This window comes from Porites lutea, chromosome 6 (assembly GCF_958299795.1).
Source record: "Porites lutea chromosome 6, jaPorLute2.1, whole genome shotgun sequence".
Lineage (NCBI taxonomy): Eukaryota > Metazoa > Cnidaria > Anthozoa > Scleractinia > Poritidae > Porites > Porites lutea.
In genome coordinates, this window is record NC_133206.1 from 18,889,562 (window position 1) to 18,906,927 (window position 17,366).

The 17,366-nt window shown below is 38.5% G+C and overlaps 2 protein-coding genes across 2 annotated transcripts in view; one reads left to right on the forward strand and one right to left on the reverse strand.

The window, feature by feature from the left end:
- Positions 1–243: 243 nt before the first annotated feature.
- Positions 244–13,879, reverse strand: LOC140941121 (lipoyl amidotransferase LIPT1, mitochondrial-like). Its single transcript, XM_073390086.1, has 12 exons — positions 13,693–13,879; positions 12,052–12,110; positions 7,797–7,860; positions 7,629–7,649; positions 7,441–7,530; positions 6,741–6,901; positions 5,591–5,693; positions 4,457–4,603; positions 3,516–3,584; positions 2,817–2,891; positions 1,699–1,804; positions 244–394 (listed from the first exon to the last, which is right to left on the reverse strand). Exons 1-12 carry the CDS (start codon positions 13,768–13,770, stop codon positions 270–272), a joined length of 1,098 nt encoding a protein of 365 aa, XP_073246187.1. The 5' UTR covers positions 13,771–13,879; the 3' UTR covers positions 244–269.
- A 1,252-nt stretch (positions 13,880–15,131) lies between these two features.
- Positions 15,132–17,366, forward strand: part of LOC140941979 (uncharacterized) — a 3,291-nt gene continuing 1,056 nt past the window's right edge. Inside the window, exon 1 of the mRNA XM_073390977.1 lies at positions 15,132–17,338. Coding sequence (XP_073247078.1) covers positions 15,288–17,338 — 2,051 coding nt within the window. The 5' untranslated portion in view covers positions 15,132–15,287. The remainder of the gene's footprint in view (positions 17,339–17,366) is intronic.

Consider the following 17,366-nt stretch of genomic DNA (forward strand, 5'->3'; position numbering starts at 1 on the left):
TAAGGACATGGAAAACTAAAAAAGGTCATGGAAGAAGTCAGGGAATCTGAAGAACCCTGTCTTGATAGCACTTCCCATTCTCCCCAGTCTTTCTCTTCTTTAAAATTAAAATAAGATATGGCAATTGGCCTTTTCCAATAGTTAGTCACGTGATCAACTTTCAGTGAACACGAAAACAGGTTGCTTTGGGAAAATGATGTTGGCTTTAAATGAACTGTTTGCAATAAACTACATTACAGAGACTTACTTCTCTTGACTTTATTTCCAATTTATAAAACAGTCACAATCCACTGTATAAAATGATGACATATCTGCCTATCTAGAGCTGTGAAGGATGAAGAGTTGACATAGGAAATCAGCACTGTCTCTATATCACCAGGTTCAAACTTCACTCCTAGGTAAAAAAATATCAGAGAGCAAAGGATGAATGTCATCAGTAAAATAATCAATTTTATTTTAGGAGGGCAAACGTCAAGTTCAAATCTAGGAGACAGCTCCACAAAATCATTAGTTTTAGTCACAAGGAATAAGCTGCTCAAAATAACTAGGTTTAAACTCATCGCCAAGAGATGACCTTGGGTGCCTTAAAAGTTGGACAGGAACCTGAGCGCCTCAGGTGTAGCTTTAACACCAGATCCACATAGATCTACTCAAAATGCCAGCATGTCACAAAATAAGCAAAGGCCCCCGTGGTCACCCCACAGATCACATATGAGTGAGGGGGAGACTACTGAGTGCATAGAGTACTAAAGTGATGATGTCATAAAAATTGAAATTTCTGAAATTATGGGATTTGTCAGGATATTCTGAAAGAACAATGTCCAAGAGGCCTACTTGCCAAAAACGAGCATTTCGCGGCAAATTGTCTGTGAGATCGTAGCCCAGTTATACTCAGGAAACTCCATACAAACCGTTCTAATTTTTGGGGGGGTTGACCCAAAAAAAATTTAGAGGGGTTTGTATGGAGTTTTGTAAGCATAACTGGGCTACGATCTCAGAGACAATTTGCCCCCAAATGCTCATTTTTGGCAAGTAGGCCTCTTGGAAATTGTTCTTTCAGAATATCCTGACAAATCCCATAATTTCAGAAATTTCATTTTTATGACGTCACACTTTAGTACTCTACTGGCTTGCAATTTAAATTTGCCTAAATTACATTTAGCCACATTAAATGCCTCCTTGAAATATTTCAAAGGAACCTTTAATACCAGGACAACTTTCTCATAAATGCCCCACATCTTATAATAGTGCCCTCCACCACCAAAAAAGCTGACAAATCTTCTATTAATCAAATGCATTTCCCAAAAGACAGGAAAAGGACATGGTTATTATACTTTGGATCCCTGATGGTTTTCACTGGTCTTGCATTTTGGATCAAAGTATTTGATTCAGGCATTGATGAGGGTATAACAAAGACAGCAACATATGAGTAGCTAAACAAGGGCTCCTGGCACATCTGATCACCATACATTATTTTGAAACTCTTTTTTATCTTTAAGAGTTCCCTGAAAAATTTATGGCTTTCCAATTTAGAGCCACTGGTATTCTCTGAATCATTTTAGAGAGAAACTAATGCATCTCAATTTTAATCACAAGATCAATGACTTGACATTATTTTCATGTTTTACAATGTACTTGTGCTTTTCCCTGAAAATACAGAACAGTATTTGCAGAATAAAAGAAAGCAAGAAAACGCACCTTTCAACCTACTGACAAGATCTGTAAAGAGGGAAAGCATTTCATGGTCATCACACTTGATATCTATCTTTTCAATCAAACCATGATAAGAAGTTGCTGTAATACACTGCGAAAATAAAAATAAAACAATATTTATGAAGAAAGTTTTACAAAGGAACTGTAAAACACGGTTAATGGGAAATGACTTCTCTGGCCCCATAAGGCATAACGTGTACTGTAACTATCGTCCTTTAGACTCTAAAGTTCGGTACTGTAAATGTACCATTGTTTACTTTGTCTGGGTTTTTACCAATAGCTGTTTTATTCTTGTTACAATTTTGTCTCGATACAAGGTATATCGTCCTTTCTAAATGCTTACTTTTGCTGAATACTCTATTCATGTCTCATATGTTATGATGTAAGGTCTGGGGTAAACATAGTTCAATTTCATCCACTGGCTTAGGCTTTTGGCACTGTCTACTCGGTATAAAATGTGTTGTAAAGGACGATTAGTCACATCTTCCCCTCAAACGCTTGCTTATGTTGTAAAGGTTTTTTCCCTTCCTCCCTTTGGAGGCAAGTAGGTTTGTGTGTTACTGGCTTAGGTTTCAGCTTGTACTGCCGCCCCTGTAGCGCGTTACTGGCCTAGGTTTCAGCTCGTAGTGCTTCCGTTTTTCTTGTGATCTGCCAATACTCTTTTCGGAAGTGGCATGTTGCTGGCCTAGGTTGTGCTGCCACTGCAGTGCATTGTTATTATTGTTGAGTTTTGTTGGTCTAAGCTTCAGCTCGTAGTGCCAGGGACGTGAGGCCTTAAAATGGTAATGCACAGAAGTTGCGTGTCATGCAAATCACTGAGAGGTGCTCCTTAATTACTCCGAAAGGTGCTTGTAGTCCTTACTCTAACTAATAGTCGTTTAAATACTTATTAGTGGTGTAGTCTCAACCTTTACTGGAACAGTCTGTGACAGTGACAATTGTTAATTATTTTGTTTCACAAAATCTTGGGTTTATCTCTTTCAAGATTAGTGCTATATACATATAATTATCTCCATTTTTATCACCTGTGACCAAAAATCATCCTTAAAAAGTAGTAGTTCCTCTCTGCTAGAAAGATGATAGCAGTTTTAAATTCCACTTACAATGTCCTTGGATGAGAGGTTTGTTGAAAAAGTGACACTAAATCTTGGTGTTTTACCATAAATCCAATTCCACTCCTGAAAAAAACACAGCAGTACCAAAAATTACTTCAGGGACACTTCCACTACAAGAACATTCCCCACAGGGATGCACGAAATGTTTTTCAGCAAACACACCAACAAACCCTTTCTTTGTATATGCACTGCCTTTTTTATTTGTTTCTATCAGCAACTAGTTCTATCACATTGCATAATTAACCATTGCCCAATCAGCTCAGTTGGATAAGCACTGGGCTGCCAAGTGGGAGGCCATTGGTTCAAAGTGCTGTCTTTGTAAAGACATATCTGCAAATGGTTTCTACTCTTCTTGGATAAGGACAATAAACCAAAAGCCCCATCTCACAACCCTTGAACATATAAAATCTGTGGGACATTAAAGAACCCACACAGAGAAACTGTTACAGGCCTGCGTAATTGGTGCCACCACTGTTGCAGTGACCCTGCCAAGAATTGGCAAAGCTAGAAAATAAGTAAACTCTCAATTTTTGTTTGAAATTATTTTGCAGTGAAATTCACTGTGTTCAAAATCATCTGCGTGATCCATCAATATTATAACAAATGATATTCTAGATAAAGGCTCCTCATTTAAAGATGCAAGATCACATCCAAGGTACTTCAAACTGCAACAGCATTTAACACTACCTGAAGCTCCTCCTTCATGGCTGTTATTCCTGGAAAGAGCTCCTCTTTAGAAGGATCTATCTCCATCACCTGCAGATTTAAAAAAAGATGACATTAACAACAGTAATTGGCCAAAGCAGAAAATACCATAATAGCCATTTGGATGGGGATTCATGTAAACCTCACTTTTGCATTATCTTTTGTTTTTTGCATGAACTGCATGTGCACACCAGGCAAATTATTTTATGTGAAGCTGATGCATTGCACATGCAGATCATGCAAAACTGAGAAAAGATATTGCAGAAGTCGGGTTAACATGAAGCATCACCCAAATGAGAAACTAAAGAATACATGTATTATGGTATTTTCCGCTTTGGCTGATTTATTGACTGTTGTAAGGGCTATTATTCAAAGCAACCCCAAGAACAAGAGAGCTATTAGAACCAGCCACAAAACACCACTCAAGAGTACAACAAACCCCAGAGAAGCATCATTGAGAACCAGGTGATCAACCACAAGAACCAAGCAAAAAATGAGGATAACAATGAGAGAACCAAGGAAAGAAAGGACTGTGAGAACCATAATAAACCCGCCTCAGAACCAAGGAATCACAACAAGCACAACAATGGGTGTTTATCGGTGTTGCGGAAACGGGTGTTGGTTTGCCCTTGTTTTTTGGTGTGGGTATTCTTCCTTTTTTGTATCTTTTGTATTGCATTGTTGTGATTGCACCTGCCTGTAACACCATGAAGAAATTACCTCAACAACCAAAACAAGAGAACCAAAGAAGCATAAAAACAAGATTAAATTTAATTTTGAAGATGGACTGGACTGAAGAACTTCTCAATCCCTATTGTTACATGTATTTCAAAAGGCAAATCTACTGCTTAAGCATAATTAATAGAGAGATAAAAACAAAAAAAAGTGGGCTCCAATAAAAATGACAGTCACAAAAATCTTGCCTTAACACCTCTTTCAGGAGAATAAGTATGGCAAAATGACAGTGTAACTTCCTCTGTGACATTCTCAAAGGTTATTGATGGATCTTTAGCAGATAAGTTCATGACATCAGACCGCACACTTTGTGTTGCTTTACTGTTAATTTCTGCCTGTAAAAGAGATAGAAGGCATAGCATGTTGATGTCATAAGTGTTTTTCCACTAAAACTGTTAAAAACAGTACTTTAGTTGATTGTTAAATTGTTTTTAGCACAAAAGTACTGACTGGGGACACTATTTTTATGTCTCCTACTAAAGACAGGACTGAGATCAGCCAGAATTTTCCAGACCAATCTCCATACATTTCCTTAACAATTAGCTAAGTGAATTTGTTTGAAGATCAAAGCATTTTCTGTCAGCTGATCAATTTATTAATTCTCGCAACATTTCCTCTTTATTATGTATTGATATTGTTAGGAGAGAATTGATTTTGGTCACTCTTGGGACTTAAAGGGTTAATTATGAAAAATGACTCAAACATGGGTTCAAATGTAGACTTGGGACTTAGTTCAAGATACCAGGGGAGTTAATATAATAGTAATAATAATAATAATAATAATAATAATAATAATAATAATAATAATATTTATTGATTTGTATTGTGCAAATATCAATCCAGGGAAAGAAATTTTCATCTGCGCATTACATTGACTCAACAAAATCCTAAAATCCTCGTACATATTCCAATTATTCCAAAAAATTCTAAAAGCAATGACTAATTAATCCTTAAAGCCTTATTTACAGATCACATCTAATAATTTGTTAAAAATAATAAGTCTAAAATTCTAAAAACAATAACTAATAATTCTTTATAAATCCTTCTTTATAAAAAGAATAAAAACAATAAATTAGCTGGGAAACACCTTCTGAAATAAATGAGTTTTAAGAGCCTTCTTAAAAGCATTAACTGCAGATATATTTCTAATAAAAAGGGGAAGATCGTTCCATAATTTCTGAGTTCTGAGTTACCAGGGTTCTACTGTATTGATTTTGTCCTGCAGACTAAAGCAACTTGTTCTTTGATGCAGCCAGCTTCAACTGACTGGAAGAATCATCATAATAATTATGTTGTGTTATAGTTTATTCTGATATTCTTACATAAGAAGGCTGGAGGAGAAATTTGAGTAATTCTTGGTCAGCATCCAAGAGTAATGTGCAGTGGTGAAAAGCTACAAGTCTACCAAGCTTTGATGAAGAACCTGATATGTAAACTCTTTGTCAAGGAGAACATGTCACATCTTAAGTAACTTACAGGGTAATTTCTAGCCTTGATTTTAGGCAAGAACAGTTACAACAAGCTCTACTCAGCTTGTGTGACTACTTAAATGAAGTCTCCATAAAAATTAAAAATGGCAAGGGTGTTTGTAAAGGGAACTAGAATGACATGATATTATCATAATGGGCATGGTGCAAATTCACTGTCATTACTTAAGGTACCCATGCTGACAGAAAAATCAATTGCTCAAAAAACAAAAAAATAATAAAATATTTGAATCTGTCCCTTTGGCTGGATAAGGCAACACAACAACTCTACTCTGGCACCTACATCTTGTAAGTTTGCAGTGCTAATACTCAAGTTTTAAGGTACAAAGAACATTGTGGTCCCATTTTAAAGAACAGTTCCCATACCCCTGCTGGGGGACTCTTAAGCAATTTTAATCTATTGAGCATTTCCCCCGACTAAGCTTGCATAAGAGCTGCATTTGGGAGAAAAAAGTTCATGAGCACTGCCCTCAAGTAAGCAACACGCTTTAGGCTTGGAAAATTAAATAAGAGCTGCAGCACTTATTCAAGTAAATACGGCATTAATATTGTCCTTGTCAGCATCATTTTTACAGACATACAAAACTTGGAATGTTCTTGAATAGATTTGTCAATACAGTTGAACCACCATGTGCGACCACCAATCTAAGATAGCACAGTAATAATTATTTTAGACGATTAAAGCACTATACATTTGTAGTTGGAAACTCTAGTAAACAGCAGGGAGTTCATTAGGCATCGAAGATCGGAGAATTCTCTGTTAACTACGCAAAATTCTCAAGCAAATGTTCAGTAGTCTATGACTATCTTTTATTCAGACATGGAGCCTCTTTCAAAATATTCTCCTGTAATGTTACACCTTTTTCCTGCGACTAGAATTGTTAGTGAAAACCCTGAAACAGTCAAGCTCTTCCCATACTCTCATCAATTTGGGTGGTTGCTAACAGGTGGTTTGGCTGGAGATGAGTATTAATTATTTCAAAAGGATATTTTGAATTTTCCATCAGCAAGAATGTCATCCCTTGGAGATGCTTGCACATCTAGTTTCCACCTTTCTCGCAATACTTTTACAATGAGAGCTAAGTTCTCTTTTCGGTTGTACAGATGGCGAGGAGTAAAGAATGATAAATTGACATTCCCTAAGTCCTATAAAAATGAATTGAAAAAGAAAGTGGAAAAATATATTGAATTTATCAGAAAAAAGGACATAAGACGTATAAAATCAATTTTTATTACGGGAATTTTAACCATAGGATGTCATAGGATGTCAATAACCGACTGTCTATGTTTTGGAACAAGGAGTTCTTCTTTTACATGTTCTCATTGGATTTATGGCAAAAAAGCAATTTGTAAGTAAGATTTGCTTAATTTGTTGACGTTTATGGACTGGTCTATTTGTTTGACAATTTTGTTCCACAGCATTTTTTACATTAACCAGTCCCGCACAATATGGATACCTAATTAAAAAAACACACTGTCTATGGCCAAGGAGGGAGGGTACTCAATTCAAAAGAATGCATGAAGATAGGTCTATATAGTCTTCCTTTTGTTCATAATTTTATGATGTTTGTTTGCTTTAACATCTCTAAATGCTATCCATTCTATAACACAAGGTAATTAATTTTATGGTCCCTTTAAAACAGGCTTTTTTGGGTTAATAGTGCTTCGTCTTTTCATTCACTTACATGATAAACTGTTCCTCCTCCACTTTTCCTCCTTGCCAAGTGAACACTACACTGCTTAAGATTCTTTAAACTGCATTCAAACCATGGATTCTAAATGAATCAACCAGAAAATTGATCAGTGTAAGTCCAGGATATAGCACTTGTTGAACAATGTTACACATTTGAACTTCAATAATCCGGGAACAAACCTGGTGCCTTCCAATTACAATCTGAAAAACAAGGAAACAAAAACAAATAACTTACCAAAATATGCATTTGCCCACCTCACATAACACAAAGTATCGGTACACAAGCACTGAATTCATGAATAGGAAAACAAAATTTTCGGTGCTCAGAGGTTTGACTGCAACACTTACTGTGGGTTCATTTCTCCACAGGAAAAGAATTCGTCTGTTTGATAGATCAGCATTAAGATATAGCCTGTAACACACAAGTGAAAATAAAACAATAAATACAATGTACAGAGGTCTAGAAAGACAACTAAGGCCCTGATTATTATGGAGAACACCTGTTCAAGGTAGAAGGATCACCCTCCCAGCTGTACTTTAGCAAACATTTATATGAGGAAAAAGTTGACCCCTTTGCCCAAGCCAACGGCACTCACGCATGCTCTGATAGTCTTGCCTTGAACGAGTTGACCCGTCTGGCAGGGCTAAACTGTTTATATGGAGAAAAGTTGGCCCACCTACAGGGGTGACCCTACCATCACAGAGGGGAGACTTAGCAAGGCAGGTCATCCTTCTAGCTGATTCAACTTTTTCTTTCTCATGTTAACACTTCAACACATTTTGTGAGGAAATGTGTAAAAAGTTGGCTCGCCCAGGGTAGCTCAGGTAGGCAGGTGACCCTTCCAACTGGTATAACTCTTCTTCATATAAATAGGGCCTTATAAGGCTTAATGTCCATGATTATCTAATTTTCACAAATTTTGTCCCAATGTGATTTCAAAAATACTAATGCACAAAAATCAAGGTTTCCAAATTTAATACTAGAGTTGCTCAGGTTGTGGCCTTAATGGCTGTAATTTGTAAGTAAAATTAGTAGTATCCTTTGCTAGTTTTCTCATTTTTTTTCTCATTTTTTTTACTGTTATCTGAACTATACTCTACAGGCTTAATCTCCAAATCCTCTTTAACATTAGGCTTTATCTATGCGTTTCTTGTCTTTAACTCAAGTCTTTGCAGTTTTACCAAATGTTATAAATTATCCGTTGGTATTTCATTCTCCAAAAAATTCATAGTAAAATTAGATAGTTGCAAATAGAATTTTCTGAATTATTGTGAGGTACATGAAATATCTGCATGTTGTGCATGTCATTATGACATAGACGATGGCTCCACTGCTAGCCTGACTGAACAGACTTCCAGTAAACAGACCACTTCCATTATTATTATTGTGTCCTTCAGACACATTCTTACTTCCCTAGCTAGCAGAAACACCTCTGCAATGAAGATACCTGGACCAGTCTGTGTGGTCTCTGTTGTAGGTTCCAAACTTAAGACAAAATCCACCAGCAAATTGAGTAATTTTAATTTTCCGTGGACAACCTTGTACCAGAATAATTTAAACAATATTGCATTCTTTTTTACACTTTTCAAGAGCTATAGAGTGATGTAATTAGTTATCTGTAATAACACCAAAGATAATTTCTCATGGGAACCTGAGAAAATGAATGTCAAAGTTCACAAGAATTGTGACAACACAGATAAAATTCTAAAAATTTCACACGTAAGATGTCATTTTGTGAAATTTGACCTTTCATTACTGGGCTGCCTGTGCGGCCCAGTCATAAAATGGGCTTTCGGTCGTCTGCGGCAAAAAACGGCCTCCCGGGGGAGGGAAGACACGAGGGTCTGGTACCGAGAAACGATGTTCTCACAAATGGTTTCATATGATTTTCTCTTGCACGAACCCTTGCACGGATACTTTTTGTACCTCGTCTGCGCTCCCCCTGAAAAACCCACAAAGCGTTGCGAACCTGAAGAAGGCTATTTGCGTTGTTCGAAAAGATTCGATCATGGGAGTCACTCTATAATTTTTTTATTGTTCGAGTTTAAGGCAGTTAGATGATGTTGGCGCTGGGAAACTCAGAGAAATGCTCGCGTTGCATTCAAACTGACACGCCGTTCACGGTAGGTTCACACTAAAAGATGTTTGTGAGCGTCAGGTTTGGAACGCCGTGGCCGCTTCGTGAACTCAAAGAGAGAATTATCGATCGATGTAGTACATGAGCAATTAAGAAGCACAATTTATGAGCAAGGTATTTCACCAGTTGACGACACTATGGCTGAAGACTTGATTGTAAGCCGTCGTAGTCAGTGAAGCGAACAACTCAGTTGCCGATGAATGGCACTACGCACGTCCATGAGCGAGGGACGTGACAACTTTGCCATGTTAGAAGACTGGCTTTTCCTTTAAATATTTCCTTCTATTTAATGCAACATACGCCACTTTAAAGGTCTAAATTTCGGATACTGAGGATAAAGAAGACACGGACAAAAATAGGGACTCTGAGAATTTCGCACACGAGTTTAAAGCTTCACCGGGACATCCCATCCGGGAGCTTTACAGAGAGCGACTTGAGGACTATAGAAGCTATTACTGACAAGGTTTGGTGACTGAGTAGAGCATACAAGTGTAGCCCACGTCGTGTGTAGCCCACGTCGAGGTTTCAGGGGGTTTGCTTTTGTTTGTATTTGTATCTTGCTAAGCTTTTATCATTAAATTTGTACATGATCTTGTGATCACAATTCTGTGTTTTCGCCCATTCAGCAAGCACGCTTTATTGATGTCAGCATTTCAGGGAGTTTCAGAAACATGCCTTTGAAAGTTTTCAGCTCTCGTGATGTTTCTTGATATTTCTTTTACCATTTTATGGAGATGTAAACTGAAGTCACCGCAAAATGGAAACTTAAAAAAGCGTATAATCCATTTATCTCGAAACATAACACACATGACTTATACGACCTTTATTTTCGTAAAGATGTTTTGAATACGAACACAGTCAATGTGAGGGCAAAAACAGCATTAATATAAATGAACCATAGGGTTTTAACTAATATAAGGGTCAATTATTGTGCATTGAGATGAATCGCTTGAATAGAGAGACTTCGCTTGAAGATGTGATCAGAAGTAAACAAAGGCATAATAGTACGTCACGTTCAGCCTTAATAATAATATCCATAATAATATCCAAGGAGTCACTGTGAATAGTGTTTCCATATTGTTTAGCTGGCACAAAAACTTCGGACGAGTTATAAAGCGGCATAGTTATCTTCCATGAAGAAAAGTTCATCTAGGGTGAGACAAACAGAACTGGAGCGAATTTTTAACTCGCATCGGTATCAGGTAAAAAATATGTTATCGATCGTTTCATCTATTTACATTGTTTGAAGCGCATGCTGGTGAACGCAACATGCGAGCGAGAAATCTTTAAACTTTTTTAGGTCTCAAAATGCAAAGGATCTTATTCCCTTTAAGTTAGAGAAAAATACCATGAGGAAAATCTTAAAACTGAATATTTTTCAACTTGTGGAAAAAATAGTGCGTTTTCTTGTAGACTGTGGACCGCAAATTAGGATTGCACTTTTCACAAACATGCGAATTCTGAAGTTCAGAAGCCAACCGACGATTGCGTTTTTCGCTGCTGTCAATCATCTTAACGGACCTTTTAGGAAACAAAACTTTACTTCACGGGTTCAAAAGGTCATGGTTTGTGATTTGTGGATTTCGATCCGTTTTGTGTGTTTCTCTGTTTCAAGGTTCGTTGCTTGTGATCGTAATTATGATTGACGGCAGCGATAAACACAATTGTGAAGGTGGCTTTTGAACTTTAGAGTTCGCATGTTTGTGAAAAGCGCAGTAAAGTCTCCGTGCAGTCAGTGAGGCCCCTGGATCAGGCGGGATCAATGGGCAGTTAACTGTCTGTTTTAGTATACTTCTGGTTTTCATACAAAACAATATTTCTGTCTAGTTTAAATCAGCTCAGTCTGTCGCATTTTATGCTCGTAGAACGACAACAATTTTTGGAATTTCCAGTTACGTCAAATTAGTCACGTTATACTGTCACGCTATATTTTGGGGCACAGAGGGATTGGGGGAGGGGTACGTGGAAATAATGCAAATTGTTTCCTGCTTAGAATTAATGGCTAACTTTTTTATTTTTATTCATAATGGTGGAATTTAAAAGTTATTATACAGCCCCCACTTAAAAATCGTAGTCTTTTTTTTTGGTTACGAAAGTCTTTCAAAAGGGTACAATGTTCTGAATGAGTTTATGTTTCAGTCTCACATGAGGTTCTGTCGCATGCAATGGTTGCCGACAAGGTTTTATGGTAGCCTGAGTGTGTATAGCCGCCCCCTCCTTTCAGAAAAAATAGCCCCTTTGCAGCCCAGTTAAAAATCACCTTTCGGCGATTCTTGTTTCTCATGCTCTCATAAAAAATTTTCTTTGGTGTTATTACAGATAGCTAATTACATCTATAGCCTTGAAAAATGTAAAAAAAAAAGAATACGATATGCTTTTAATTATTCTGGTACAAGGATTTTGTCCACTGAAAATTAAAATTACTCAATTTCCTAATGGATTCCATCTTAATACTTAATACTTACCAGTCTTCAAAAGCTAGGTTTTCAAATGGATTATGAGACAAGGATTTATACACTGACACCTGAAATAAACAAAACCAATAAACCTTTATAAATTAAATCAAACAACAAAATATTTAAATATTTATTGAACAATACACTCTGCAGCCTTCCTGAAAATCTAATTGTCTGAAAATCAGCAAAATACTATGAGTGGAAGTGAAACTGAATACCCTCTTTTGCCAATCAACTAGAAACACTAAATACCACAACTAGTGATCATTGTTACAGATTCAGGGCTGCAAATAACCGTCAGTCATTGGACACTGGCCAACCAAAATTGTGTCTGACAAAATCCAACCTGAGTTCGGACATTAGGTCCAGAGAATTTTTTTTATCATAATTCATTTTACGGTATGAAAGAATAAAAATCTACCTATGTATAAAGTATATTAAAAATATAAAGTTCACCACCCTCTTTTTGGTCATGTCTGACCAAAATTCTATTTTGTCAGAATGACATGGTGTCATAGTAGGACATATAGCCTTTACAGAGGAAATAAATTATTACCAGCCCTGAAGATTGGATCCCTTAAAACAAGATCACTCTTATAGTGTTAACTTGGTTGCAATGCTCTGGCAACTGAGCATGCAAAAACCAACAGGCTGACCAACATGTTATAAGGCTTACAGCAGACTTTGTTGCCAGTGTCGCAATTTTATGACCTACGGCTGTATCCCAAACTCTCATGAGTTGACAACTGATTTCTCATGCTTTCTTAAAAAGTGACACTCCAAAAAATTTTTGGACCATTCCCAGTGTCTGGAATTGGGTATGGTTTTTGAGGGAACTACGGGAGTTTATGAACGAAATGGACTTGAAGAACTTTTTTGTTTGCGCTCTAGTCTAAGTAATGATAACCAGGAGCCCATAAACTGGAGTGAGCAACTTCCGTGTACTTGTGTCACAGCGTTTTCAAAGACCAGTTTATTTTTAGAACGGTTTTGGAGAGAATTAGAATATCTTTAAAGTCCCTTAAACCAGCCAGCAAAACATACAGGCCTAAAAATTATATTTTGTGCCTTTTAATGACATTACGTTTTCCTTTTTGATACCTTATACTTCGAACGCGTTTATAGATGGCGTGGTTATGGGCTCCAGTGATACCCTAATTTATGCCTAAAGGTCAGGTCTGAAAACGGGTATGGAGATCTAATCTGAAAACCGGTGTGGAAAATTACATTTTTTGGTCTGAATTAGGGTCAGGATTCGGAGAACTGGGCAGTACACTCCTTCCACTCTCTCCTCCACAGAGGCTCCTGCTGGGTATCCCTATAAAAATAGCAATATTCGAAAAACTAGAAAGCGTGGGGGACGATTGTTCCCCGCGCGCTCTCTCTTTTTTTCTCCCCAGCCTCCCCACAACACAAAGAGGCCTCTGCGGAGGAGAGAGCTCCCTCCAAGAATTCCCAGGAGTACCCCACCAGGCTTTCGACCCCACTACTTTCAAAGTTCAAAAAAAAAATTCAAGGACTTTTCAAGGACTTGCACAGAAATCCAAGTACTTTTTTCAAAGAAATTCAAGGACTTTTCAAGACTGTGTGAATCTTGTTTAAAGAAACTTGGAGCTAAGATGGTGGAGTTGTCCAAAGTACATCACTGACCTCACCTTTCCAATGAGAACAAGCGCGATATTTCAGTGTAATTAGCCAGCAACCTGTCTTCCGAGGAAACCAACGCATATTCTGTGTGGCGAATAGGTTTGAAACGTTAAAAGGAGACAACAAGCTCTAAAAAATGCATTCATTTTCCCACTACACCAAAGGGCGAGCTCACGTTCTTTCCGCCATTTTAAAAATTGGCGAACGCATGAGCATGAGTATAAATCCGCTAACATCCTGGAGAATGCAGGCGCAGTGTTGGAGAACAAGGAGGGAGCGGTGCGGGGCAGGGCGAAGGACGTCATCCTTTTTTCCCTTTCTCTCTTGTATTTCATCTTTTCATTTCTTTTGTGGTGTTACTTAACGAGCTACAAATGAAAAAACCGGTCAGTGTAAAACACAGACGGCGGACTGTTGTTTTCACCGAGCAAGAAGCTTTCACATGACGTCACCAAACTCAAACCAAGAAACTACTGATTCTTCTGAGTTTCTACTTTCATGAGGTATTTTTTTAATACAGCACCTAAAAACCCTCATTTTCACGAATTTTCGGTTCAAAGGCTTCTTCGTTCTCGACAGAGCACGCTTGAATTTCCAGGCTTTTGCGTGACGCGGCATTTAGCTGATGGTGGCCGGGAAAGTTCTTGTGTGGGCAAAAAACGCTACTGATTTTTTTGAGAATTTGCTATCTAAACATTCCTTGTCTCATGATAAATATTACTTTAATCTTTATGAGTTGCTCAAGAGATGAATTCACGTATAATATTTGCCATATTTGTGCCCCTCAAAGGGACACGGTATAGCGTCTCCATACAAAGCCTCATAAAGTTGGGTAAAACGTTTTTAACGAATATTTCGCATCTGAAATATTGTACAGACTTGATTCTCGGCGAGCCTTTTTCTATATTTCCCAGATTCTGGACTTTCTGTATTTTGATTGCGTGACAGTCGTTATGTTTCTTTTCTAACCCTAAAAACAACAGTCCGCAGTCTGCAAAAAAACCACCAAAAAACCGCCAGTTACGCTGGCTAACCTATACCCAAATATTGGTCGAATACCCCCCGGTATTACCTTTGTCCATAGCAAAGACGACCTTTTTAAAACCTGAGACCACGCAAAATGCAAACGTTCTAATGGCCTCGTCACGAGTTCCTTCCCCGCGTGACAAAGCCCTAAAAGTCTGCGCGGTAGGCTAAAGTCTAAGTACAAATGTGCTAAACTGATCTTCATATAGTCTCCCTCGCAGCCGTTTTTTGGATGTCACGCAGCGCTCCCTCATCCGAAAAACGGCTGGAAGGGACTAACCTTCTTACGTCTCTTTTAAAAATTAGTTTGGAGAATTTATTTAACAATCAAAGCATTTTTCCTCAGGTAATCAGTTTACCAATTCTCTCAACCTTTTCTATTGATTGGGCATTGATATTGATGGGAGAAAATCGATGTTAATCAGTCTTAGGGCGTAAAGGGTTAGACTACGTGAGTGGGCGGAACACTTTTGAACAATGGCCAGCCAATAGTGTTCAGAGGGTTCATAACAATAGCTTTGTAATTGTCTGTGTATGACTTACATGCGACATCCCTGATTTGGTACTTAGAAATGTCCAAAACACCGACAATTGGTCGTAAAAATGTTCAGAAATCTCAACTCACCGATCAAGAAAGTAAAGACACCAGTCAGACCGATCGACGTAATGAATCCGAGAGAAGACGCCGCAATCGATTCAACGGTTATATCGACGAGCTCGGGGGTTTCATAGCAGATAGATGCACTACAAAGCGAAGTAAAGAAAAGTCTTCGATTTTGAGACTCACGATTGAATATTTCCGCGAGCAGGAAACAGCTGCTAAAAAAGCCCTGAAACAACCGTTTGGTAATGCCAAACCTGCCTATATCACAAACGATGAATTTTCCTTTGCCTTCATAGAATCGGCGTGTGCTTTCATATTTGCCGTGGACCTGACTGGGAAGATTATTTATTCATCAGACAATGTATTCGCAAGCATCGGACATTTGCCTGGTCATATTATAAACCGTAGCGTGTTTGAAATCATCCAGCCGAAGGATCAGCCTATTTTTCAAGGAATGCTGTCGGTGCTGAGGTCGGATTCAGCGTTAACCATGGTACCAATACCATATACTGCCAATGGTGTCCCTCGAATTTCTCAACGCCTTGAGCCGTTTTTGTGTCAATTTTGCCGGGGCCCGCGCGGCGGAGGAGACGGTTTTGAATTTTTTTACTGTTTCCCAGCTATGATAAAGAATTTTTCCGAGGAAAAAAATGCCAAACCGGAATTTCCTGACTGTATTCATATAATGGCGAAACCTTTGAACAGAGTAGCGTTTAACACGACGCTTCTCCGATCAGACGGCCCACAGAGAGAATTCACCGCAATGCTGAACATGGCGGCGAAATACGACTACGTTGATAAACGTGTGGCTTTCGTTCTGGGTTATTTCCCTTCGGAATTGATGGGACGTTCCTTGTACGACTTTTGTCATTTCGAAGACCTCGATGTCTTGGTTGAGTACCACAACATGTTGCTACTGAGAGGAAGAATAACAACTTGCTATTATCGACACCTGACAAAAGGACAGTCATGGATTTGGCTTCAATCACGCCACGATATATCGTACAGTGACTGGAGCTCTAAGCCACAGGCTGTAACCAGTCTTTCATGGGCTGTCCCGTATGAGGAAGTCTGCGAGAAACAGAAAGAATTACTGGCACGCGATCGAGAGAAATTTGCTCTCATTCAAGAGGGTCTGGAGAGCGCGGATGGAAAGTCGATTTCTTCGAATGACTCTTCCAAGTTTTCCGTCGCTGATGCGGCAGGTGTTCCAAGAGAAAACACTGCAAAACGGAGAAGGAGGACAGATGACTCCTCCCGTTCGGTATCCGTATCGTCGATGGAAGAGACTCCTAGATCCGATGATTTAAAGAACAATAATTGCGAGGACAACGCTGATTTGAAGGAGAATGAGATGATTGAATTCGAAAGATTTTTACAGACACTTGACTTATCTAATGCAAGTCTGTCAGGCGCGCAACAAGACCTTCATAGGTTGCTAGTTGAAAAACACAAGCGGCTTCTCAATGATATCCACAAACAGACAAAAAAACTTGAAGTACTTCAAAAACAGATCCAGACTCAAGGGGAGGTACATGAACTAATTGAACGATTAGAAGAAGCCAAAACTACGAACCGAAAAGAGTCTGAAATAGCCATAGCTAAAGAAATTCTAAACAAGTTTGAAGAAATACGTCGCGTTTGCCCAGGACCTCAAACTGAGGAAAATCGCGTCGCGACCAGTGAACAAAGCTTAGCGAGTTTTTCGTCCAGTCCACTTAAGGAAATTGGTGCTGTAGATAGCCCTCACACGGATCAAAGATCGCCTTTTATTTTGCCAGGAGAACAAATGACAGAAAATAGCGTTGAAAAAAGTCGAAATTGTGCACTTACAGAAGAAGGAGAATCGTCGTTCCCACCTTGGCAAAATGACGTCTTTCTCCATGATAACTGGATCCAAAAGCAAGCGGAGCAAGTTCAGTTACAGCAACAAGGAACGTTGATGCAACAAATATGCAACACGGGTTTTATACCACAGCAACAACCGATGATGATGCTGGGCCATGTCGCACAACAACAGCAACAACAACAACAACAACAACAACGG

Bases quoted from the DNA above. Each gene is read 5' to 3' on its own strand.
- LOC140941121 (XM_073390086.1), bottom strand. From the start codon at position 13,770: ATGCGTTGGTTTCCTCGGAAGACAGGTTGCTGGCTAATTACACTGAAA. The intron at 7,531-7,628 runs GTTTGTTCCCGG...TGATTCATTTAG, and splicing joins TTGTAATTGGAAGGCACCAG to AATCCATGGTTTGAATGCAG. The intron at 395-1,698 runs GTGCGTTTTCTT...TTTTTTACCTAG, and splicing joins TCTTGTCAGTAGGTTGAAAG to GAGTGAAGTTTGAACCTGGT.